Here is a 27,185-nt window from a genome sequence, read left to right as displayed (position 1 = left end):
GGGGGAAAGAGGGGGACCATCTATAAGGGGGCATCTATAAGGGAGGGGGGAGAGGGGGACCATGTATAAGGGGGGGGAGGGGGACCATCTATAAGGGAGAGGGGACCATCTATAAGGGAGGGGGAGAGAGGGAAGAGGGGGACCATCTATAAGGGGGGGGAAAGAGGGGGACCATCTATAAGGGGGGGGAGAGGGGGACCATCTATAAGGGGGGAGAGAGGGAAGAGGGGGACCAACTATAAGGGGGGGGGAAGAGGGGGACCATCTATAAGGGGGGAAGAGGGGGACCATCTATAAGGGAGGGGAAAGAGGGGGACCATCTATAAGGGAGGGGGGAGAGGGGGACCATCTATAAGGGAGGGGGGAGAGGGGGACCATCTATAAGGGGGGGAGAGGGGGACCATCTATAAGGGAGAGGGGACCATCTATAAGGGGGGGAAGAGGGGGACCATCTATAAGGGGGGAAGAGGGGGACCATCTATAAGGGGGGAAGAGGGGGACCATCTCCTAAAAGATCAGCACCCTCCTCTCCTGACATCCTCTGTGCTGCTGGGACTTCTCCTATAGGATTAGCACCCTCCTCTCCTGACATCCTCTGTGCTGCTGGGACCTCTCCTATAGGATTAGCACCCTCATCTCCTGACATCCTCTGTGCTGCTGGGACCTCTCCTATAGGATTAGCCCCCTCCTCTCGTGACATCCTCTGTGCTGCTGGGACCTCTCCTATAAAGTCAGCCTCCTCCTCTCCTGACATCCTCTGTGCAGCAAGGGACCAAACATTATGTTTATTGGGGACAGCAGTGGGGGGGGGGGCAGTAGTGGATTATAATGTGGGCGGATTGACGGGGGGGGGGGGGGGGCGTCATTCTATAGTTCGCCTCGGGCAGCAGAGAGGCTAGAATCACCCCTGCCTGTAAGTGATGCCGCTACAGCTGGGAGAGCTGCACTATGTCCTGTAAGTGATGCCGCTACAGCTGGGAGAGCTGCACTATGTCCTGTAAGTGATGCCGCTACAGCTGGGAGAGCTGCACTATGTCCTGTAAGTGATGCCGCTACAGCTGGGAGAGCTGCCCTCACTATGTCCTGTAAGTGATGCCGCTACAGCTGTGAGAGCTGCACCATGTCCTGTAAGTGATGCCGCTACAGCTGGGAGAGCTGCACTATGTCCTGTAAGTGATGCCGCTACAGCTGGGAGAGCTGCACTATGTCCTGTAAGAGATGCTGCTACAGAAACTAAACCTCTGGGAGGACTCCCCTCCATACTCGTTACATTCGGTTATCACCAGTGAGGCTGAGGAAAACGAAACTTGAGGTGAGGCGCGGTCTGTGCTTCTCTAGGGGAGAAATGAAACTAAAGCCGAGTATAAAGCAGAGCACATGACTGGATGTCATCACTGCATGGGGCAGTATGAGGGGAGATGGATGCTGTGCCTCAAGGTAAGGACGTGACATAGAATACACGGAGAATGAGTCAGCAGGATGAGGGATGGTATACAGGCGATGTACTTATTACTGGGGCTGGTGAACCCTGTGAGGATGGAACTATAATCTATGTAAGAAGCAGCCAAGTGTGCAGCACAGACGGATACCCCGCACATTGCAGCCTGCTGACTGGTAGGGAGACAGGATGGAGGGATAGAGGGGGTTCAGCTACATTGTCATAGCACTGTGCTGGTGTATGGCATCCCCCCTTATTGGGAAGCTCTATCTGAAAATGTTGACTAATGTATTGAGACAATTTACAAATGACATTTTTAGGGTCTGGTAATGGGAAGGATTTTCACTTGGATTTTTATTCCATAACAAAATGTGTGAGAACTGGGGTGATGGGGTTCAGGGGTGACCTAGGAGGGATGCCAGGATGCAGTGTCCTATTTCATGTAGCTTCATAGGGGCAACTAGTGATGAGAGGGCTAGCTTTGCCTCAGTAAGATAAAGGAGCAGGTGCAGGGCATCAGCACTTGGCCACATAGAGAATGAAGCCACATAGAGGTGCTGGCCATGGCCCCACACTGCGCTCCATTCCTTCAGAGGACAATTCTCTCAGACCCCCTCCAATCAGCCTGTTACCCCCTATCCTGAGGATGTGGTCACAGCCACAAGACGAGAGAGCGAAGTCTCCTTATCTGTACAGGTACGCCTCTGGACGCAGTTAGAGGTGTTTCTGGCAGGTAATGACAGCAGGAGTTTTTTTTCTGCTTCTTTACAAGTCCCAGGTGCCCACACTGTGCTGAAGTCAGCCTGGTAACAACAGGCACCCTGATAGGTAACCCCTGCATGCCCACATGATTGATATTATAAATGATTCATATTATTTCATAGGACTATGTTGAATTGTTTTTCTATCAAATTGTTGATGCAATGTGAATCAGACCTTATAGACAGCTGGCCCAGTATTAGTCTGCTGGTATACTGTATAAAGATTAGAGTCTCGCAGCGAAATCCGAAGCAGTATGCCTAACAGTTATGCCCCACAGCTTGGCATTCTAGCAGCATTTCAATCTGCTGTTAGACTGTAGCCACATCCTATTTAACTAATCATCTGCCAGACTTTTAGGTTAGCTTTACATGTAGTGAATCACGCTGCAAGTTCGCAGCAAAATCCGCTGGGTTCCTGGTACTGTCATCTTGAATACTTGAATACTAGCAGTGGAATTTTCATCCTGCTGCGATTATGTAAAGCACCATTCCCGTAACCCGGTGCAGCCCGGTGAATACTTTACTGGTCCACGCTCCAGCCTCCTCCTGTGGCTCCCGGCATCCTGACGTCCCACTCAGCCAATCAGTGAGCTGTCCTGACGCAGCCACCGATTTACTAAGCGGGATGTCAGGATTCCGGGAGCCACAGGAGGAGGCCGAACCGTGAACTGATAAAGTATTCACCGGGCTGCACCGGGTTACGGGGGTCGGCAGTTTACATACTCGCAGCAGGATGAAAATTCCAATGCTAGTATGTAAACCGAGGCTAAATTAAAGTGCCGGGAATCGCAGCAGATTTTGCTGAGGAACTATGTGTGAACCCACCTTAAAACAAGATAACACATTACCTGCCTGCGCTCCTGTCTGCTTCTCCGGCTCCCTGGCGCCCCACTCTGCTAGTCAGTGCGCTGTGGTGGGACAGTGAACTGATTGGCTGAGTGAGGAACACAGAAGCCGGAGAAGCAGAAAGGAGCGCGGGCAGGTAATGTTTTATCTGATTAGTGAACTAGGCAGTGACTACATTCTGCAGAATTCAGAATTATAGGCCATAATTGTATCAAGACTCGCAGCATGAAATCTACTGCAAATGCAGTACGTGTGAACGGAGCCTTATACAGATTGCAGTACACAGAATTCATAGTAGGTTATAGCAGCTTTATATACTGCTCACACTGTGCTGAAGTCAGCCTGGTAACAACAGGCACCCTGATAGGTAACCCCTGCATGCTCACATGATTGATATTATAAATTATTAATATTATTTCATAGGACTATGTTGAATTGTTTTTCTATCAAATTGTTGATGCAATGTGAATCAGACCTTATAGACAGCTGGCCCAGTATTAGTCTGCTGGTATACTGTATAAAGTCCGCTGCAAGTATGCCAAACAGTTTTGCCCTTCAATTTGGCATTTTAGCAGCGGATTTTCAATCTGCTGCAAGACTGTAGCCACATCCTATTTAACTAATCATCTTAAAGAGGAACTATCAGCAGGTTAGACGAATCTAACATGCTTATAGCTCTCTATTGCACAGTGCTCCAGACCAAGTAAACTGCTAAAAGCACAGGATTGGTGCTGAGAAGGTAATACCTTCCTCCTTGGAGCCCTCTGCTACATAGGGGACTATCAGCAGGTCAGAATCATCTAACCTGCTCATAGTAATACAGCAGAATATACTTTTTCTCATTTGTAATGCATTTCAGGGCTGTATTTGCCAGTGGGTGCTAGTGCTTCAGTGCCTAGGGCCTGAAGGAGGTAAAATATTTATGTTTTTCAGTCTCTTCTCCTATTCTGCTTCGGGATTTGCTAGGGGGGAATCACATGTACACAACATATGAAGAGCTAGAAGGGAGACAACACCTGTTGTTTCTCCTCGGCTTATAAGACAGCTGCTATTTTGCCTGTTAGCCAGTGGTGAGGGGGCAGAGATCACATTAGGAGTTGTAATCCTACACTGTTTGCAGGGCCGTCTTAACAAAACTATGGGCCCCTGGGCACAGCTGTGAACTGGGCCCCCCGACCCAAGATCAAGTCCCCGCATCCCCCTCCCCCCCTAACCTTGTGCTGTGCAGCCCCGTGTGGGTGTATATTGTACTGTATGGTTCTGTATGGGTGTATATTGTTCTGTATGGGTGTATATTGTTCTGTATGGGTGTATATTGTTCTGTATGGGTGTGTATTGTACTGTATGGTTCTGTATGGGTGTATATTGTACTGTATGGTTCTGTATGAGTGTATATTGTACTGTATGGTTCTGTATGGGTGTATATTGTACTGTATGGCTCTGTATGGGTGTATATTGTACTGTATGGTTCTGTATGAGTGTATATTGTACTGTATGGCTCTGTATGGGTGTATATTGTACTGTATGGCTCTGTATGAGTGTATATTGTACTGTATGGTTCTGTATGAGTGTATATTGTACTGTATGGCTCTGTATGGGTGTATATTGTACTGTATAGTTCTGTATGAGTGTATATTGTACTGTATGGTTCTGTATGGGTGTATATTGTACTGTATGGTTCTGTATGGGTGAATATGGTACTGTATGGTTCTGTATGGGTGTGCATCGATCTGTATGCATATGTTCTGTATGCATATTGTTCTGTATGAGTGTGTATCCTTCTATCTGGAGCAGTTTCGCAGCATCTGTGGGGTTTTTTCATTCTTCTCCTTCAATGCTCAGGAGCAGAAAAAAAAACAAAAATGGGAACCAAGCCTAACATGCGTAAAGATTTTATATATATGCAAACCTGGCCATACATGCAGTCTGGGGGGGGGGGGGGGGTACAGCAGCCTCTAGTGTGTGGGGGCACAGCAGCCTGAAGGGGAGAACACAGCAGTCTGGGGGGGGGGTGCACATTGCAGCTTGGGAGGTACAGATCAGCTACAGGTGGACAGGGGCAAAGCAGCCTGGGGGAGAGGGGGCATCTATAGGGGGAACAGAGGTGTGTGTGTGTGTGTTTTCTTCTCTCAGCCCAGATCTGCAGACTCCCCCCTCTTCTCTGTCCCGACCTCCCTGCTATCTACAGCCCCAGGTACCTGACATTTCCTGCAGTGGAGCACCAGGACAGGAGGGGGATGGTCAGGAAGCCCTGTAGCTGGAGGCCACTGTGTAGCTGGAGGTTAGCAGCCTGTAGCCTCCTGCTCTCCACACTGCTGATCTCCTGCAGCTGCTGTGAGGCCCCACACATAACCATCCCAAGGCCTGCTGGGGGCAGGAAGTGCCGGGCCAGGAGGAACATGGGACCAGTCCACAGGGGGCGGGGCTTAACGGAGGGGGAGCTTCAGCCACCCACATCACAGGCCGGCCCTGCAGCTTATTTATGTGAGGAGAGGAGAGTGGGGCAGTGCGCAGCGTCAGTGCGGCCCTGTAATGTACTGGGGAGAGGGGGGCACAGCGTGGCTCATCAGCTTCCTTTCCTTTCTGCAGGGTAGGCGGCTGCCATTGGGGTCCCCCATGAGTCATACGCCCCCGGGCAGCTGCCTACCCTGCCCAATGGGAAAGACGGCCCTGACTGTATGTATATATACAGTGAGTCCAAGAAGTATTTGATCCCTTGCTGATTTTCTTTGTTTGCCCACTAATAAAGACATGATCATTCTATACTTTTAATGGTAGATGTATTCTTACATGGAGAGACAGAATATTAAAAAGAAAATCCAGAAAATAAATCTAAGGAATATATATTAATTGATTTGTATTTCATGGAGTGAAATAAGTACTTGATCCCTTAGTATTCATTAGCAGTTCTGGCTTTTACAGACCAGTTAGACACTCCCAATCAACTTGTTACCTGACCTGAAGTCACCTGTTCTCACTAATCACTTGTGTGAAAAACAACTGTCCACAGAATCAGACAGATCACACAGATTTCAAGTCTCCAACATGGGTAAAACCAAAGAGCTGTCACAGGACCTCAGAGTCAGAACTGTTGACCTTCACAAAGCTGGAATGGGCTACAAAAAGATTAGTAAGGTGTTGGATGTGAAAGTAACAACTATTGGTGCAATTATCAGAAAGTTTAAAGAGTATAACATGACAATCAACAGACCTCGTCCCGGTGCTATAAAGAAGATTTCGCCTCGTGGGGTGGCAATGATGCTGAGAACAGTCAGAAATCGTCCTGCAACCACTCGGCAGGAGTTAGCAAATGACCTAAAGGCAGCTGGGACCACAGTTTGCAAGGAAACAATTGGCAACACTTTGCGCAACAATGGATTCACATCCTGCAGTGCCCGAAAGGTACCCCTGCTGAAGAGAGCACATGTGGAGGCGCGCCTCAAGTATGCCAATGATCATTTGAAAGATGAACCAAGTTATTGGGAGAAGGTTTTGTGGTCAGATGAGACCAAAATTGAACTTTTTGGCCTCAACTCCACCCGCCATGTGTGGAGGAAGAAAAATGCTGCCTATGACCCCAAGAACACTGTGCCCACCGTCAAGCATGGAGGTGGAAGCATAATGTTTTGGGGGTGTTTCTCTGCCAAGGGTACAGGGCTACTTCACCGCATCACTGGGAAGATGGATGGAGCCATGTACCGCACAATCCTGAGGGACAACCTCCTCCCCTCTGCCAGGGTTCTGAAAATGGGCCGTGGTTGAGTCTTCCAACATGATAACGACCCTAAACATACAGCAAAGGCAACAAAGAATTGGCTCAAGAAAAATCACATTAAGGTCATGGAGTGGCCCAGCCAGTCGCCAGACCTCAATCCGATGGAAAATCTATGGAGGGAGCTGAAGGTCAGAGTTGCCAAGCGACAGCCCAACAACCTTCATGATTTAGAGAGAATCTGCAAAGAAGAGTGGGCCAAAATTCCCCCTGGTGTGTGCGCTAAACTTGTGGTTAACTACAACAAACGTCTCACCGCTGTGCTTGCAAACAAAGGCTTTGCCACTTAGTATTGAGTGTGTTTGGCAAGAGGGATCAAATACTTATTTTCCTCATTGAAATACAAATTAATTAAAATATATTCTTTAAAATTATATTCTGGATTTTTTTCTTGATATTCTGTCTCTCCATGTTAGAATATATCTACCATTAAAAGTGCTGAAGGATAGTGTCTTTATTAGTGGGCAAACAAAGAAAATCAGCAAGGGATCAAATACTTCTTGGACTCACTGTATATATATATATATATATATATATATATATATATATATATATATATATATACCTGCTGTGATCAATAATCTTTGACATGCCTGATGACATGTCCAAACTTATTTTTAGGGTAGGTTCACACGTACCGGAGTTCGAGTTCTGCAGCGAGATCCACTGTGATTCCGGGCACTGTCAGTTTGAATTTTCATTCCGCTGCAAGTATGTAAAGTGCCATCCCTCTTACCCACAGCAGGCCGCGTCGGGTTAAGAGTGATGGCGCTTTACATACTCATAGTGGAATGAAAATTCCACTGTAATTATGTAGTCCTATTCAAACTGACAGTGCCGCTGCCATGAGAGCTGCTGTGATTCCGGAACGTGTAAACCCATCCTTAATGACAAAGCCCTACAAGTGTATCTATATTAATTGAGATTGGAATACCCCTTAAATGACAATGGATGTAAGTTTGGGGTTGTTGCCCAATAATACTTTAAAGCCAATCAAATGCATCCTAACAGAAGGCATCTTTCTTTGCAGCATTTTTCCATACCTGCCTAAAAGTTTTGCACAGTTTTGCATACATAGAGTGTAGACGGGATAGCTAGCTAGCTAGTAACATGCCTTTTTGTGGCTTTGTTGAGAGGGAGGGGGTAATATACCGTAAACATTTCTTGCACAGGGCCCTGTGCTTTCAATGTCAATCCCTGTAAATGATAAATCTCCTCATACAACGCCCTAGCAAAATATATTGCTTGAATAACTTGAGTAAATAAAGTAGATCAATATCCAAAAAGCTGTTTAGTCATACAGTGTTTTATGTAAGGAAATGAAGACAAACAACCTAGCCATGATTTTATACAGGTAGTCTGCTGCCATCAAATTGCATTTTAAACATAGATATTAAAAATTAGAAGCAAAAAGTAACATATTGTCAGCATGCTGTGCGTCACCTTTGTGAAAGTGCTTATTTAAAGGGGTTATCCAGGATTAGCAAAACATGGCCCCTGCCTTCCAGAAACAGCAGGACTCTTGGCTCCAGTTTGGGCAGAGTTTTGCAATTAAGGGTATAAATCCACACACTGTATATGCAGCGTATTTACTGCTGCGATACGCAGCAAATACGCAGCAGATTAGATCTAAATAACTGAACACAATATCAAATCTGCCCCATCAAATCTGCATATTTGCTGCGTATCTGCTGCGTATACGGTGTGTGGGTTTGTACCCTAAGGGCCACATGTATCATCCGGCGAACGGATGATTTTCGGCGGAAAGTGCCGATTTGCGTATTTTTTTATACGCAAATGGACGATCTGCGAATAAAATATTCAGCACTTTCCGCCGAGTACGCCAGGGGGGCGGAAAGGGGGCATGTAGTGGGCCAAATGTACGCCGAAAACCTACTCCAGTCCTCAGCTGGCATAGGTTTTCGGCGGTGCGCACCGGCGCGCACGGGATTTATGTAGAGGCAGTCCGCCTCTACATAAATCCCCGGAGCTGCGGGGGCATTTATAAGTCCGGCGTAAAAAACGCCGGACTTAATAAATGCCCCCCTTAGGGTACAAACCCACACACCGTATATGCAGCAGATACGCAGCAGATTTGATGGGGCAGATTTGATGCTGTGTTCAGTTATTTAGATCTAATCTGCTGCGTATTTGCTGCTTATCGCAGCAGTAAATACGCTGCATATACGGTTTGTGGGTTTATACCCTAAGGGTACAAACACACACGGCATATACGCTGCGTATTTACTGCTGCGATACGCAGCAGATACGCAGAAGATTAGATCTAAATAACTGAACACAGCATTAAATCTGCTGCGTATTTGTTGCGTATCTGTTGCGTATACGCTGTGTGTGTTTGTACCCTAAGATTGTCTTTACACAGACATCTGACAGATTTTTGAAGCCAAACCCAGGAATGGATTTGAAAAGAGGAGAAATCTCAGTATTTTCTTTATAACCTGTTCTCTGTTTATAGTCTGTTCCTGGCTTTGGCTTCACAAATCTGTCAGATAAATCTTTCTGTGCAAAGGCACAGCTTTACTCACTTCAATTTTAACAGAGTTACAAAACCCCACCCAAACTGGAGGCAAGAAGCCACGCAGCTTCTAGGGATATGCCGATCGGTTTGATGTTTCGCCCGCTCACACAGTGAGCGGGCGAAACATTCAATCGAGCAGAATGTCTGAGCAGGACCTGTCAGCATCCTGCTCTGACATTCACTCCCATAGGCCGTGGCACTTCATGCCAGCAGCCTATGGGACGCCGGGACGTGACCTCTCCGGCAGGCGTGATGATGTGACATCATCACGTCTGCCGGAGGTTCAGTCCCCGCGGCTCACAGGATGGAGCCTGAAGAGGAGGGAGAGCTGCTGCCTGCAGCCACACAGCGCGGATTAGGTGAGTATGATGTTTTTTTGTTTTTTTTAAAAACTATTGGTGCATATTGGTATACTGCAGGGGGCATTATTAATATATGGGGGCATACTGCAGGGGGCATTATTAATATATGGGGGCATACTGCAGGGGGCATTATTATTATATGAGGGCATACTGCAGGGGGCATTATTAATATATGGGGGCATACTGCAGGGGGCATTATTAATATGTGGGGGCATACTGCAGGGGGCATTATTATTATATGGGGGCATACTGCAGGGGGCATTATTATTATATGGGGGCATACTGCAGGGGGGCATTAATATATGGGGGCATACTGCAGGGGGCATTATTAATATATGGGGGCATACTGCAGGGAGCATTATTATTATATGGGGGCATACTGCAGGGGGCATTATTATTATATGGGGGCATACTGTAGGGGGCATTATTATTATATGGGGGCATACTGCAGGGGGGCATTAATATATGGGGGCATACTGCAGGGGGCATTATTAATATATGGGGGCATACTGCAGGAAGCATTATTATTATATGGGGGCATACTGCAGGGGGCATTAATATATGGGGGCATACTGTAGGGGGCATTATTATTATATGGGGGCATACTGCAGTGGGCATTATTATTATATGGGGGCATACTGCAGTGGGCATTATTATATGGGGGCATACTGCAGGGGGCATTATTATATGGGGGCATACTGCAGGGGGCATTATTATTATATGGGGGCATACTGCAGGGGGCATTATTAATATATGGGGGCATACTGCAGGGGGCATTATTAATATATGGGGGCATACAGCAGGGGGCATTATTATTATATGGGGGCATACTGCAGGGGGCATTATTATTATATGGGGGCATACTGCAGGGGGCATTATTAATATATGGGGGCATACTGCAGGGGGCATTATTAATATATGGGGGCATACTGCAGTGGGCATTATTATTATATGGGGGCATACTGCAGGGGGCATTATTATATGGGGGCATACTGCAGGGGGCATTATTATTATATGGGGGCATACTGCAGGGGGCATTATTAATATATGGGGGCATACTGCAGGGGGCATTATTATTATATGGGGGCATACAGCAGGGGGCATTATTATTATATGGGGGCATACTGCAGGGGGCATTATTATTATATGGGGGCATACTGCAGGGGGCATTATTATTATATGGGGGCATAATTATATGGGGGCATACTGCAGGGGGCATTATTAATATGTGGGGGCATACTGCAGGGGGCATTATTATTATATGAGGGCATACTGCAGGGGGCATTATTAATATATGGGGGCATACTGCAGGGGGCATTATTAATATGTGGGGGCATACTGCAGGGGGCATTATTATTATATGGGGGCATACTGTAGGGGGCATTATTATTATATGGGGGCATACTGCAGGGGGGCATTAATATATGGGGGCATACTGCAGGGGGCATTATTAATATATGGGGGCATACTGCAGGGAGCATTATTATTATATGGGGGCATACTGCAGGGGGCATTATTATTATATGGGGGCATACTGTAGGGGGCATTATTATTATATGGGGGCATACTGCAGGGGGGCATTAATATATGGGGGCATACTGCAGGGGGCATTATTAATATATGGGGGCATACTGCAGGGATCATTATTATTATATGGGGGCATACTGCAGGGGGCATTAATATATGGGGGCATACTGCAGGGGGCATTATTAATATATGGGGGCATACTGTAGGGGGCATTATTATTATATGGGGGCATACTGCAGTGGGCATTATTATTATATGGGGGCATACTGCAGTGGGCATTATTATTATATGGGGGCATACTGCAGGGGGCATTATTATATGGGGGCATACTGCAGGGGGCATTATTATTATATGGGGGCATACTGCAGGGGGCATTATTAATATATGGGGGCATACTGCAGGGGGCATTATTAATATATGGGGGCATACAGCAGGGGGCATTATTATTATATGGGGGCATACTGCAGGGGGCATTATTATTATATGAGGGCATACTGCAGGGGGCATTATTAATATATGGGGGCATACTGCAGGGGGCATTATTAATATATGGGGGCATACTGCAGTGGGCATTATTATTATATGGGGGCATACTGCAGGGGGCATTATTATATGGGGGCATACTGCAGGGGGCATTATTATTATATGGGGGCATACTGCAGGGGGCATTATTATTATATGGGGGCATACTGCAGGGGGCATTATTAATATATGGGGGCATACAGCAGGGGGCATTATTATTATATGGGGGCATACTGCAGGGGGCATTATTAATATATGGGGGCATACTGCAGGGGGCATTATTATTATATGGGGGCATAATTATATGGGGGCATACTGCAGGGGGCATTATTAATATGTGGGGGCATACTGCAGGGGGCATTATTAATATATGGGGGCATACTGCAGGGGGCATTATTAATATATGGGGGCATACTGCAGGGGGCATTATTATTATATGGGGGCATACTGCAGGGGGCATTATTATTATATGAGGGCATACTGCAGGGGGCATTATTAATATATGGGGGCATACTGCAGGGGGCATTATTAATATATGGGGGCATACTGCAGTGGGCATTATTAATATATGGGGGCATACTGCAGGGGGCATTATTATATGGGGGCATACTGCAGGGGGCATTATTATTATATGGGGGCATACTGCAGGGGGCATTATTAATATATGGGGGCATACTGCAGGGGGCATTATTAATATATGGGGGCATACAGCAGGGGGCATTATTATTATATGGGGGCATACTGCAGGGGGCATTATTAATATATGGGGGCATACTGCAGGGGGCATTATTATTATATGGGGGCATAATTATATGGGGGCATACTGCAGGGGGCATTATTAATATGTGGGGGCATACTGCAGGGGGCATTATTAATATATGGGGGCATACTGCAGGGGGCATTATTAATATATGGGGGCATACAGCAGGGGGCATTATTATTATATGGGGGCATACTGCAGGGGGCATTATTATTATATGAGGGCATACTGCAGGGGGCATTATTAATATATGGGGGCATACTGCAGGGGGCATTATTAATATATGGGGGCATACTGCAGTGGGCATTATTATTATATGGGGGCATACTGCAGGGGGCATTATTATATGGGGGCATACTGCAGGGGGCATTATTATTATATGGGGGCATACTGCAGGGGGCATTATTAATATATGGGGGCATACTGCAGGGGGCATTATTAATATATGGGGGCATACAGCAGGGGGCATTATTATTATATGGGGGCATACTGCAGGGGGCATTATTAATATATGGGGGCATACTGCAGGGGGCATTATTATTATATGGGGGCATAATTATATGGGGGCATACTGCAGGGGGCATTATTAATATGTGGGGGCATACTGCAGGGGGCATTATCATTATATGGGGGCATACTGCAGGGGGCATTATTAATATATGGGGGCATACTGCAGGGGGCATTATTATTATATGGGGGCATACTGTAGGGGGCATTATTATTATATGGGGGCATTATTGTTTTATGGAGGCATTATTATTATATGGGGGCATACTGCAGGGGGCATTATTATTATATGGGGGCATACTGTAGGGGGCATTATTATTATATGGGGGCATACTGCAGGGGGGCATTAATATATGGGGGCATACTGCAGGGGGCATTATTAATATATGGGGGCATACTGCAGGGAGCATTATTATTATATGGGGGCATACTGCAGGGGGCATTAATATGTGGGGGCATACTGCAGGGGGCATTATTATTATATGGGGGCATACTGTAGGGGGCATTATTATTATATGGGGGCATACTGCAGGGGGGCATTAATATATGGGGGCATACTGCAGGGGGCATTATTAATATATGGGGGCATACTGCAGGGAGCATTATTATTATATGGGGGCATACTGCAGGGGGCATTAATATATGGGGGCATACTGCAGGGGGCATTATTAATATATGGGGGCATACTGCAGGGGGCATTATTATTATATGGGGGCATACTGCAGGGGGCATTATTAATATATGGGGCATACTGCAGGGGGCATTATTAATATATGGGGGCATACTGCAGGGGGCATTATTTTTATATGGGGGCATACTGCAGGGGGCATTAATATATGGGGGCATACTGCAGTGGGCATTATTATTATATGGGGGCATACTGCAGTGGGCATTATTATTATATGGGGGCATACTGCAGGGGGCATTATTATATGGGGGCATACTGCAGGGGGCATTATTATTATATGGGGGCATACTGCAGGGGGCATTATTAATATATGGGGGCATACTGCAGGGGGCATTATTAATATATGGGGGCATACAGCAGGGGGCATTATTATTATATGGGGGCATACTGCAGGGGGCATTATTATTATATGAGGGCATACTGCATGGGGCATTATTAATATATGGGGGCATACTGCAGGGGGCATTATTAATATATGGGGGCATACTGCAGTGGGCATTATTATTATATGGGGGCATACTGCAGGGGGCATTATTATATGAGGGCATACTGCAGGGGGCATTATTATTATATGGGGGCATACTGCAGGGGGCATTATTAATATATGGGGGCATACTGCAGGGGGCATTATTAATATATGGGGGCATACAGCAGGGGGCATTATTATTATATGGGGGCATACTGCAGGGGGCATTATTAATATATGGGGGCATACTGCAGGGGGCATTATTATTATTATATGGGGGCATAATTATATGGGGGCATACTGCAGGGGGCATTATTAATATGTGGGGGCATACTGCAGGGGGCATTATCATTATATGGGGGCATACTGCAGGGGGCATTATTAATATATGGGGGCATACTGCAGGGGGCATTATTATTATATGGGGGCATACTGTAGGGGGCATTATTATTATATGGGGGCATTATTGTTTTATGGAGGCATTATTATTATATGGGGGCATACTGCAAGTGGCATTATTACTGTATGAGGGCAAAGCAGGGGGCACTTGTACTCTGGCCTCATGGCCATAGTACTTCTCATTGTACCCCTTTATATTGCAGTATATGAGCCACATAATTATCAGCACCATATACTGTGGCGCTATACAGTGCACATCACCACAGTATATAGTGCTGATAATTATGTGCTCATATACGTGGGACTGTATGTATGAGTTTACATGGGACTGTATATATATATATATATATATATATATATATATATATATATATATATATATGAGAATACATGGGACCGTATGTATGAGGTTACATGGGATTGTATATATGAGGGGGTTATCCTTTTTTATTTCACTTTTTTAAAATAAATAATTTATTGAAAGGACCTCTGCCAGGCATATTTCACTCTTGAGGGCTTAAAAAGCAGCTCTTGAGGTGATAAGAAGCTGATTTAAAACCCCCAAGAGTGAACTCCGTGAACTATATGTATAATATGTACTGTTTTATAGTGTCATTTTGTGCCATTTTGGTTGGTGGTGTGCCCCGGGATTTTTTTAAGTATAAAAAGTGTGCTGCGGCTCAAAAAAGGTTGAAAATCACTGGTTTACACCACCTATAGAGGGACATTTAGGTGCCAAAAACAGGAATATTTGCTTTGAAAATTAGGAGTAAAATACACATAAATCAAGACCACACCCCATGAGTGAGCAAGGTGCAAAACACAAAAAAAATTGTGGCACAGATTCTTTACCTATTTGGCTACTTTTACACCATAGACGGTGCACAAAAAGATGTGAATATTTCTCCTATCGCTCTGGTAAAATAAAAGCTGAGCTTTGATTGGTTGCTATAAAAAAACAGACAGTTTCTGTCCTCAGACAGAACTAGTGTTTTTTTATGGCATTGTATCTACATTTTTGGTGCTTTTTTTTTAATTATCATCCAGTTATAACCAGTTTTTTTACTATTATTTTTTAAACATTTATGATTGTTTTCTCCATATAACCTAAGTTACCATATTACCAAGAGTTATACAAATCACCAATATACACTTATTACGGGAAATGCTTATAAAGTGCTTTTTTCCCTGCTCTTACTACTGCATCAATGCTTCACTTCCTGTGATGTCACGACCCGACTCCCAGAGCTGTGCAGGCTGTGGCTGCTGGAGAGGATGATGGCAGGGGGATGCTCAGTGTCCCTCCAGTGCCCTGTGTCCCTCAGTGTCCCCCTGCCATCATCCTCTCCAGCAGCCACAGCCCGCACAGCTCTGGGAGTCGGGTCGTGACATCACCATTTTATCCAGGAAGTGAAGCCTTGGTGCAGTAGTAAGTGCAGGGAAAAAAAGCACTTTATAAGCATTTCCAGTAATAAGTGTATGTTGGTGATTTGCATAACTTTTGGGGGGGGGGGGGAATACAGTACTTTAATAAAAAATTTCGCCAAACTTTTCCTTTAAATACTGGTGATAGTTTAAGTCTTAGACTTTAGATGTATGATACTTTAGTAGCAAAGGGCATGATCTCAACAGCAGGCGCCTAGTATGATGTGTTTGTTTGTTTGTTTGTTTTATATGCTGGAGCTGGGGGGGGGGGGCTGCATACAGGCGGCATTATTACTATGGGTGAGGGGGGCTGTATATAGCAGGGGGCATTAGTACTGTGGGTGGGAGCTGTATACAGCAGGCAGCATTATTACTATGGATGGGGGGCAGCAGGGGGCAGTATTGATGTGGGTGGGGGCTGTACACAACAGGGGCATTATTACTATGGGTGGGGGTGCATAGTAGGGGCATTATTATTATGGGTGGGTGGGGGTTTGTTCACAAGAGGGGATAATTTTTAATATGGGCGGTGGGGTGCAACATAGCAGGGGGTATTATTACTATAGGGGCACAGCAGGGGGCATTAATACTATGTTGGGATGCACAGCAGGGGGCTTTATTACTGATAATGCTCCTGCTATGCCCCTATATAGTATGTGGGAGGACACAGCAGGAGGCATTATTACTGTGTTGGTGGGGGACACAGCAGGGGGCAATATTACTATATGGGGGACACAGCAGGGGACATTATTACTATATGGTGACACAGCAGGGGACATTATTACAATATGGGGGCACAGCAGGGGACATTATTACTTTAGGGGTTGTTATAGAAGAAGATATTATTTCTAAATGGGGGATTCTACATACAGGGGCAATCCACATACCTACTCATGCTACTGCGTATGACACCAAAGAGCGGACGTCTGTATAGGTAGGAAAAAGTGAAGAAAGTTGAAGGAAAAGTTTGGAGCCTGAGATGTTTGTTCTGAAGAGATGAATTGTAGCTGGAAGAAATAATTGGGCCAGAGAGGAAAAGGGAAAGTGACACAGCAAATCAAAAAAGACTTCACCTGTGAGTCACTGAATGAAGTGTTTTTTAGAACATTACAATACAGTAGGTGTGCCCCGAGGTCGGAAAGGTTGGGAAACACTCCTGCCTCAATGCCATCCCCACCAGAACTGAGTTCCGTATATAAGTCTGGCCCTCAGAAACCTTTTCATTTTGTCATGTGACTCCATGGGAAAATTAATTGCCCACCCCGATCTATTGTCTCTTAGCGGCTACTCAAGATCTACTATTGTGAAGCTCCTACAGTAATATACAACTACCACTGTATAGTGGACTGTGTGTAAACAGGGGCTGTGCAGCTGATAGCAATAAATTTAAATGGTCGCACAAACAATACAGTGATCATTTGTGCAGCCCGTCCACTTGATTCATTGATTCATTGTGCCTTCTGAAAGCACTGCAAACTTTTTACTTTTTATCTTGCTTATTCATGTCTTTAAATTTCCACAGAAATTGAATGAAAAAGGCGAAAACCTCTCCCATATAGGTAACAATGGATTGGACGCATAAATCAAATTCACATAGCCAAGGCAGAAAAAATACAGGTGAGTGATATATTTATTATTGCAATATGAAAGAATATTTCCTGGTTATCTTATCCTATGGCATCATACAAACGGTTTAAAGCGACTCTGTACTCACAATCGGACCCCCCAAACCACTTGTACCTTTGGATAGCTGCTTTTAATCCAAGATCTGTCCTGCGGTCCGTTTGGCAGGTGATGCAGTTTTTATTTCTAAAAAACTACTTTTAAACTTGCAGCCCGTGCCAAACGGGAGTATCTGTGCCCTAACTTTGCATCACCCCTCCATCTCTTCTCCTTACTCTCTTAATCATTTTCTCCATGCTGAACATTGCACAGGTCCTTAACGATCCAGCTCATGTGCCGGGCTGACACAACTGAGGAATAGGAGGCAATCTGCCTGGAGCATTCCTAATGATTGTTCTGTTTATCAGTTCAATATAAATTGCAACAGTTAGTGGCGCTTATTAGCGTTTTCACAGAAATATGTTAAAATATATTTGGTGGAAATCCACCTCTCACCGGTCTGAAGACTCTGATTCTATGAGGTCTGGTGGGAGCAGACAGAGGGTTATTTACTTGAAGATGTCGCCAGGAGCTCTCCTCATGTTCAGTGTTCCTTGTGTCGTGTGCACGGAGTCTTGTTTAGAGTACTGTCTGGTATGGAGCTGAATGGTCAGTGCTTGGTTGTCTCTCCTGACATCAGATGGGTGTTTACCCTTAAAGGGAACCAATCACCGGAAAAACGCATATAGAGCTTTTGAAATGTGCTGTTAGAGCACACAGCACACTTGCCACACGTGTTTCCATAGCCTCCGTGCCTTCCCCGTGTAAGCCGCAAAGTAACTTTATAAAACTGGCGCCCTGTATGCTAATTACCTGAGGTAGTCACCTGGGCGGTGTTCGGCTAGCAGGTTGTCACGGTCCCCTGGGCGTTCTACCGCTGTAATCACGCCCCTCTGGGCGTGATTCAAATGGCCGAGTAGCTGTGACATTCTGATGCCGGACGCCGCCGCACATGCGCAGTGCAGCCGCTTCCATTCCGGCGGTACTGCGCCTGTGCAGAATAGCCTCGAATAGCCTGTTAGCCGGAGTTCGAGGCTATTCTGCACAGGCGCAGTCCAACCGGAATGAAAGCGGCTGCACTGCGCATGTGTGGCGGCGTCCGGCATCAGTACGTAAGCGCGCCGACGTTGGGCGCGGCGCGCTCCCGAGTGACGCCACAGCCACTCTGCCATTGGAATCACGCCCAGAGGGGCGTGATTACAGCGGAAGAACGCCCAGGGGACCGTGACTACCTGCTAGCCGAACACCGCCCAGGTGACTACCTCAGGTAATTAGCATACAGGGCGCCAGTTTTATAAAGTTACTTTGCGGCTTACACAGGGGAGGCACGGAGGCTATGGAAACACGTGTGGCAAGTGTGCTGTGTGCTCTAACAGCACATTTCAAAAGCTCTATATGCTTTTTTCCAGTGATTGGTTCCCTTTAACCCTTAGGGGACACAGCCAGTTTTCATTTTTGCATTTTTGTTTTTCCCTCCTCGTGTATATAAGGCCATAGCGCCTGCATTTTTCCACCTAGAGACCCAAGTGAGCCCTTATTTTTTGCGCAACTAATTGTACTTTGCTATGGCAGATGTAATTTTTGCCTAAAATGTGCCGGGAAACCAGAAAAAAATTCACAGTGTGGTGAAATTAAAAAAAAAAAACGCATTTCTTTTATTTGGGGAAAATGTGTTTTTACGCCATTCACCCTGGGGTAAAACTGACTTGTTATGCATGTTCCTCAAGTCGTTACGATTAAAACGATATATAACATGTATAACTTATATTGTATCTGATGGCCTGTAAAAAATTCAAACCATTGTTAACAAATATACGTCACTTAAAATGGCTCCATTCCCAGGCTTATAGCGCTTTTATCCTTTGGTCTATGGGTCTGTGTGAGGTGTCATTTTTTGCGCCATGATGTGATCTTTCTATCGGTACCTTGATTGCACATATATGACTTTTTGATCGCTTTTTATTACAATTATTCTGGATTTGATGCGACAGAAATTGCGCAATTTTGCACTTTGGGATTTTTTTGCGCTGACGCCGTTTACCGTGTGAGATCAGGAATGTGATTAATTAATAGTTTGGGCGATTACGTACGCGGCGATAGCAAACATGTTTGTTTATTAATTAATTAATTTATTTTTATTTATAAAATGGGGAAAGGGGGGTGATTCAGACTTTTATTAGGGGAGGGGGTTTTGTGTTATTAAAAATACATTTTTCTTTTACTTTACACATATACTAGAAGCCCCCCTGGGGGACTTCTAGTATATGTACTCTGATCTCTCATAGAGATCCATGCAGTATAGTTATACTGCATGAATCCATGAGATCGGTGTTCTATTACTTTTGGCTGCTGCAGCCAAAAGCAATAGAATGCCGAGCCGGGATCAGCGCCATTACGGAGCAGACCCCGGCCCGGGATGGATGCGGGGATCGCCCCCCCGCAATCGCGCCGCAGGGGGGCGATCCCCCCCACTAGACCACCAGGTATGCATTTGAAGAAGTATTTAGAAGCAGCTGTCAACTTTGACAGCTGCTTCTAAGTACTTAATTAGCGGGCACGGCGATCGGACCCGCGGCACCCGGGATCGCGGCAGTTCAGAGGGTGGTCGCCGCGCGACCCCCCTCTGAACTCCCATAGCGGCACGAGGACGTTCAATAACGTCCTGGTGCAGCTATGGGTTAAGCGCTGCTCCCGTGTTCTCTGTCAGCATAGGAGTATTTGTATGCATTCACTATGCTGTGAGCTAATAAATGGTGGGACTGGTGGTAGGTGGTTATGGCAGTATATTTCTGCAGTATATTCAATAGTAGTAGCAACTCTTTATACGCGTTTCAGAGCACTGCTCAGCTCTTTGCTCAGTAATGAGTATGCAACAACTACATACCGCATTATATGTATTTTAACCTACAAATAATCAAGTCTATATCCTGTATTATACCATTTGCAACCGCATGAGATTTATATACAGCGATTTTTTTTGTAAGCGTGTAGTTACATGTTCATTTGTTTATATGTTTTTATGAATTTTTATTTTGATTTAGATAAAGTGTTATATATACATATTTACTTGTGATTTAATTATACTTCGAGATTTACATTTGTCTCGAAAATATTATTTTAGGGGTATTGCTAGAGAGCCTACTAATTATACATACTAATTAGGTCATTTGGTGCCAGCCAAGTAGTGCACTCGCTATACACCCATTCCATAACTGCACTAGAGGTAGAGTTCTTACACCAGAGTTTTTCCATTCCTAATGATGAAGAGGGTGGGCAGGAGGGACGGAGGAGGGGTGGTGCAAAGTTAGGGAACAGATACACCCCCGTTTGGCACAGGGCTGCAAGTTTAAAAGTTGTTTTTTAGCACAATAACTGCATCACCTGCTCAACGGACCGCAGGACAGATCTTGGATTAAAAGCAGCTATCCGAAGGTACAAGCGGTTTGGGGGGGTCAGATTGTTGTTACAGAGTCGCTTTAATAACACCTGAACCTCTCAGAGAACGTAGAAGCTGGATTCACACAGTTTTTTTTTTAATTAATTTATTTATTTTATATTATATTTATTTATGGTATTTTCATTGTCTTGGGAAAAATGCATCACTGACACTAGGTTCACACTGAGTATTTCCATCTGTATGACTCTTCTATATCAGTATATTTAATTTTAACATACAGAAAAACGTCGCCAAGCACATTTTTGTGTATGTAAAAAAATGGATCCACTTTAATCTGTGTATATATGCTTATATATACAGTGGTGCCTTGGATTACGAGCATAGTTCATTCCAGGACCGTGCTTGTAATCCAAATCCTCTCTTAAAACAAAGCAAATTTTCCCATGAGAAGTCATTGAAATGCAGACAATTGCTTCCACACCCCACAAATAATGATTTTTATTCTGAATAACATGTAAAACAAATGAAACAAACATTCAGAAACAGCTGAATATTATTAGAATGGAAAGAGGAGTATATACTAAAATGGAAGTGCTCCCGTAAATTTGAACAAATTTGGGGCCAATGGCTGGACGCTCCTGGACTTCCCAGTCAGACTCTCCTATGAATATGTAGAAACCCTTACCAGCAATTTATTAATGCAATGGCTAGATAATTTAGGCTATATCAGTAAAGCAAAAAGCAGTTGTTTCACTTACATTGCTAGGAATCTCTAGTATGCACCCATGGCAGTTATGGGCTTGACATCTAAATAAATCTACATATTACAAAGTGTGCAACTCGGTCTGTTAGGCTCATAATGGGCCTTTAGTTATGTAGTGTATTTTTGTTAGTTAGACTAGGGTCTCTATTTCGGTAACCAATTAATGTTTTTCCTCGGCCAAAATGTACAAAACTGAGATACAAGCATGTACAAGGAAATAAAAAGGAAAACAGGAGGACTCTTTGCAAAATTACTCTTCTTTTATTTGTGATTCCAGCTGTGTACCTTTGTATAATATACATACAATGTAAATGTACCACATACTTCTTCTTTATGTTATTGAATAATGTAAATGCTGTTATCTATAATGCAATGAGAAGGTTAATAAAAAGTTATCTGATTTTTTTTTTAAAGAAACAGCTGAATATGTGATGTTAAAAGTTACTGTACAGTATAGCAATCAGCATGTGGAGTATAATGTATAGAAAGTGTATAAACCAGAAAACACAGCAGCAGATACAGGAAGTGAGAATCACAGGGCTGTGCAGGAGGGCAGTGACAAATCCTTGTCATGAGAAACACAAGGGCTGACAGATTGCATAAAGGAATTAGCAGGTTATATGGGGGTATATAAATGCAGCACTCTTTGTCCAGGGAGAGAGGGGTTACAGCTATGAAGAGATTACCTCCACAGTCCTGTCCCCAATACAAGCCGCAGCATGAAGTGGATCTGCTATGTACAGTGCTGTGCTGTACATAGTACAGTGCTGTAGACCACACTATTCAGACCATGCCCCTCCTCCACTCCCCCCCACCACCCAGTACAGGGAGCTCTTAAACCAAAGCAATGCTCTTAAACCAAGTCACAATTTAGAAAAACTGAGCTCTTCTTGCAAAATGCTTTCAATCCAAGTTACTCTTGAACCAAGGTACCACTGTGTATATAATATATATTGTAAGTCAGTGAGAAACGGATTATGTGGTATGGCACACAGCATCATCAGTTTTTAATAATGCAAGTCTATTTACTTTTTTTTTTTTAGTTATCATGCTTTAAAACAAAGCTATACTTACTTAAAATCCAGTCTCCTGAAGGCAGATTTTTAGTCTTGTGCTGGTTGAAAAAAAGAGACTAAACACACAAAGTCACAGCAATACAGAATGTCACAGCTCAATGTGTCTATCAGTCCATCAATTAAGTGGCTGCCTTTTCTGAGTTCAGATGACCGGGGCTTCCTGTTGCTTTACTTGACATCTACTGTTGATTTATATTTTGAAAGTTATAACGACAGTCGGCTGATCGTTGCCTTCTATTCCATGGGACGATTATTGGCCGTAACGGCCGATATCGGCCCAATACGGTCGATAATTGTTCAGTGGAATAGGGCCTTGAAGCGTAACTGTCATTTCAGTGTCATTTTTTTTAAAACATTAACCCTTAGACGACCCAGGGCGTATAGTTACGCCATGGAAGTCTGTCCCCAGACGACCTAGGGCGTAACTGTACGCCCTGGGTGTTATTCCCGCTATGAAGCGGGCTCCGGAGCGGAGCGCGCTTCATAGGAGGTGGGGGCCAGCTGCAGTGAGCAGCCGGGACCTCACCGGCAATGACACGCTGCAGCGATCGCGCTGCCGCGTGTCATTAACCCCTTAAACGCCGCGACCGCGGCGCGACCGCGGCGTTTAAGTGTAAGTGACAGGGGGAGTCCCCTGTCACTTACCGATCGGGACCCCCGCAGTGTGACTGCGGGGGTCCCGATCGGTAAAACGGACTGCTGGAGGTCTCTCACCTGCCTCCGTGCGGTCCGATCGGCGATCTGCTGCACTAAGCCTGCACAGGCAGGCTCAATGAGCAGATCGCCGATAACACTGATCAATGCTATGCCTATGGCATAGCAATGGTCAGTGTAAAAATCCAAGTAGTGAATGTAGAAGTCCCCCAAAGGGACTTCAAATGTGTAAAAAAAAAAACGTTCAAAACACTATTACACTACCCCAAAGCCCCTCCCCCAATAAAAGTTGAAATCACCCCCCTTTCCCATAATATAAATAAAACATATAAAAATAAATAAATAGATAAACATATAATATACCGTAGCGTGCGTAATTGTCCGATCTATTAAAATATAACAAGTGTCATTGCGAACGGTAAACGGCGTGCACGAAAAGAGGGGAAAAAGTGCGCGGATTACCGATTTTATGTTACATTATATATATAAAAAAAATTAATAAAAAGTGATCAAAACGTCCGATCTTCACAAATATGGTATTAATAAAAACTAGAGATCATGGCGGAAAAAATGACACCCCATACAGCCCCGTAGGTGAAAAAATAAAACCGTTATAAGCGTCACAATAGTCCCATTTTATTTATAATTAATTGCCAAATAAAAGGATTTCATTTAAAAAAAATATGTAACATTAGAGAATCTGCGTAAACCTGCATATGTTTGTGTTCAGACTGACCTATAGAATAATTGTATCATGTCGCTGTTACCATATAGTGCATAATGTAGACACAGGAACCCCCCAAACGTTACCATATTGCATTCTTTTTTGCGATTTCACCAATTTATATCTTCATAAATGATATATTTGGAATTCCATCATACATGTTATGGTAAAATGAATGACGCCATTACAAAGTACAACTATTCCTGTAACAAATAAGCCCTTACATGGCCTGTAGATAAAAAACTGAAAGTGCTGGAGCTCTTAGAAGGGGAGGAGGGAAAAACGGAAACACTAAGATCAAAATTTGCGCGGTCCACTGGGTCATTTTGGGCCTGGTCCTCAAAGGGTTAAATATCAACAGTTCAAGCGATTTTAAGAAACTCTGTAATAGGTTTTATAAACCAAAAGAGTTTCCTTCTGGACTGAAAAATCAATCTCCCAGCCCCCCCCCCCCCCTCACTTCAGAAGAAGCAGGATTTCTGTCTCCATTTTGTGGCTATGGAGAGGGGAGGGGCTGTTAGGAGTGACTGAGCACGGAGCAGTCTTGCAAAGCACAACATCCTGCAATCTTCTCTCAGTAACTTCATAGATAAGCACTGACCTTTCTGACCCCAGAATTCTGCGTTTTAGGTGCCCAGACAGTCTAGAAACAGCTGACCTTCATGTCACCTCTTCCTGCTCCCTCATCTCCCTCGGCCCCTCCATAAGGATAGAATGGAGAGAGCAGAGCCCTTCTTCACTGGCTTCTCTGTAATGAAGACGTGTTTGCCTGATAATGCACAGATAAGAAGTTAGGGGGGGAGGCTGGGAAATTGCTTCTTGAGTACAGAAGGAGGCTTTTTTGGCTGATAAAACCTATTACAGAGTTTCTTAAAATCGCTTATACTACTGATTTCTGCAATAAAAAAAAATATGACAGTTACACTTTAAGGAGGAATTGTGTTAAGGTTGGGGTTGCCCTAATTAGACAAGGACAGGGGTCGAGGCTAGTTATAGGGAAAGGACCTATTCATCAGCCCTGTTGTTACTTCCTAGGCTTCCATCCCTCCAAGTGCTAAATATTCTGCCTTTTCTGTATATCAGTTAACCGCTAAACTCGGAAATGTTCAGCAGCCCTATCGAGAATGATTGACTCACAGGCCACAGTGGCCGCACAGGTGCGGTGAGTGCTTCATTCATTCTGAGGATGATTGTGTTCATGTTCAGTATCAGCAAGGGTCCCAGGTGTCAGATCCTTAGGGTCCTTTTACACAGGCTGATGAAGGCCCGATAAATATTGTAAACAAGCGCATATCTGCTAGTTCGGCCATTTTTATTGGGCCTATTAGCTTTAAAATCGTTTAGCAAGAGCTGCACGGACATTGTCCGCGCAATCCTTGCCCAAACAGTTAATACTTTACCTTGTCTTTTACTGTGCTCTGTATGCATCCCAGCACTGCACGCTGCAGCTTCAGAGCAGCCTGTTTGAACTGAGAAGCCACTCAGCCAATCACTAGCCAGGACCACCAAGGCCAGTGATTGGCTTAGTGGCTTGTCAGCGCAGACAGGCCGCTTAAAAGCTGCAGTGCAGGGATGCATACAGAGTGCAGGAAGAGATCGGGAGTGCCCCCATCTCTTTCAGCTTTCATAAAACCCCGCCTAGTTGACATTGTCCACCTGCTGAAATAAAGCAATTTTAGAGTAGAAAGAAGACGCAGGACGCAGAACCTAACCTAACCTAGCCTAACAGATGCTTTACTTCTCTGCAGGTGGTCAGAACCCGCAGCATCAAGGCCGAAATATGGAAGGAAGGGGAGGGAGAAATCTTTCATCACTTCTGCAAGGCAAGTATGCTGCTCAGTTAATTTCTGCAGTTGGAAGAAACTGAGTAACAAATTGTGGGGTGCTTTTTTGTGTTATTACATTTTGGGAAAATGCAGAAGTGTGTCCTAAAGAGATTACTCTTTTTGGACATACTTCTGCATGCTTTTACCCACCGCTGGTTGCTGCAACCCGAGGGATAGCTGCGGTCTTTGTCCGAGTGACAACATATGCCTATAGTAGAGTTGTGTCTAACAGTTAATACTTTACCTGGTCTTTTACTGTGCTCTGTATGTATCCCGGCACTGCACGCTGCAGCTTCAGAGCAGCCTGTTTGAGCTGAGAAGCCGCTCAGCCAATCACTAGCTGGGACCGCCAAGGCTAGTGATTGGCTGAGCGGCCTGTCAGCTCAGACAGGCCGCTCAAAAGCTGCAGTGCAGGGATGCTTACAGAGTGCAGGAAGAGACCGGTAGTGTAGACAGGTAAAGTCTTAACTGTTTAGGCCAGGGTTGGGGAACCTGCGGCCCCTGACACCTCCGGATGCGGCCCGCGGCTCCACTGTGATGTGCGCCGCTCTGGTGGGGTAGGAGCCGGCATACACAGCATCCTCTGTGACAGCTGGCAGACACAGGAGAATGCTGTCTGTGCTGGCTCCTTCCCCACTAGAGCGGTGCCCGTCTTCCTTCTCCTGCGGGCCGTGCGCAATGACGTCATTTAATTGCGCGCCGCCTGCAGCAGAAGACAGGCACAGACTAGAGTGGAGAGAAGAGGACCTGGGCAGCGTGGGAGCGGAGGAAAGGTGAGTGGGATGTTTATTGTTTTTATTTGGGGCAGGCTCTGGGGGTTAACTAGGCCACCAGGGACATGACTGGGGGGGGGGGGGTTAACAAGGCTACCAGGGACATGACTGGGGGGGGGGGGTTAACTAGGCTACCAGGGACATGACTGGGGGGGGGGTTAACAAGGCTACCAGGGACATGACTGTGGGGGGAGGGTTAACTAGGCTACCAGGGACATGACTGGGGGGGGGAGGGTTAACTAGGCTACCAGGGACATGACTGGGGGGGCTAACTAGGCCACCAGGGACACGACTGGGG

At 45.2% G+C, this 27,185-nt stretch overlaps 1 protein-coding gene across 1 annotated transcript in view; it reads left to right on the top strand.

Moving 5' to 3' along the window:
- Window positions 1–1,376: 1,376 nt before the first annotated feature.
- Window positions 1,377–27,185, top strand: part of LOC138783466 (NFX1-type zinc finger-containing protein 1-like) — a 156,086-nt gene continuing 130,277 nt past the window's right edge. The window contains exons 1-3 of the mRNA XM_069958189.1: window positions 1,377–1,437; window positions 17,535–17,629; window positions 26,037–26,111. Coding sequence (XP_069814290.1) covers window positions 17,578–17,629; window positions 26,037–26,111 — 127 coding nt within the window. The 5' untranslated portion in view covers window positions 1,377–1,437; window positions 17,535–17,577. The remainder of the gene's footprint in view (window positions 1,438–17,534; window positions 17,630–26,036; window positions 26,112–27,185) is intronic.

Source organism: Dendropsophus ebraccatus, chromosome 2 (genome assembly GCF_027789765.1).
Source record: "Dendropsophus ebraccatus isolate aDenEbr1 chromosome 2, aDenEbr1.pat, whole genome shotgun sequence".
NCBI classification, from domain to species: Eukaryota; Metazoa; Chordata; class Amphibia; order Anura; family Hylidae; genus Dendropsophus; species Dendropsophus ebraccatus.
Note: the sequence above shows the minus strand (reverse complement) of the source record. Positions and strands in the feature narration are given on the sequence as shown.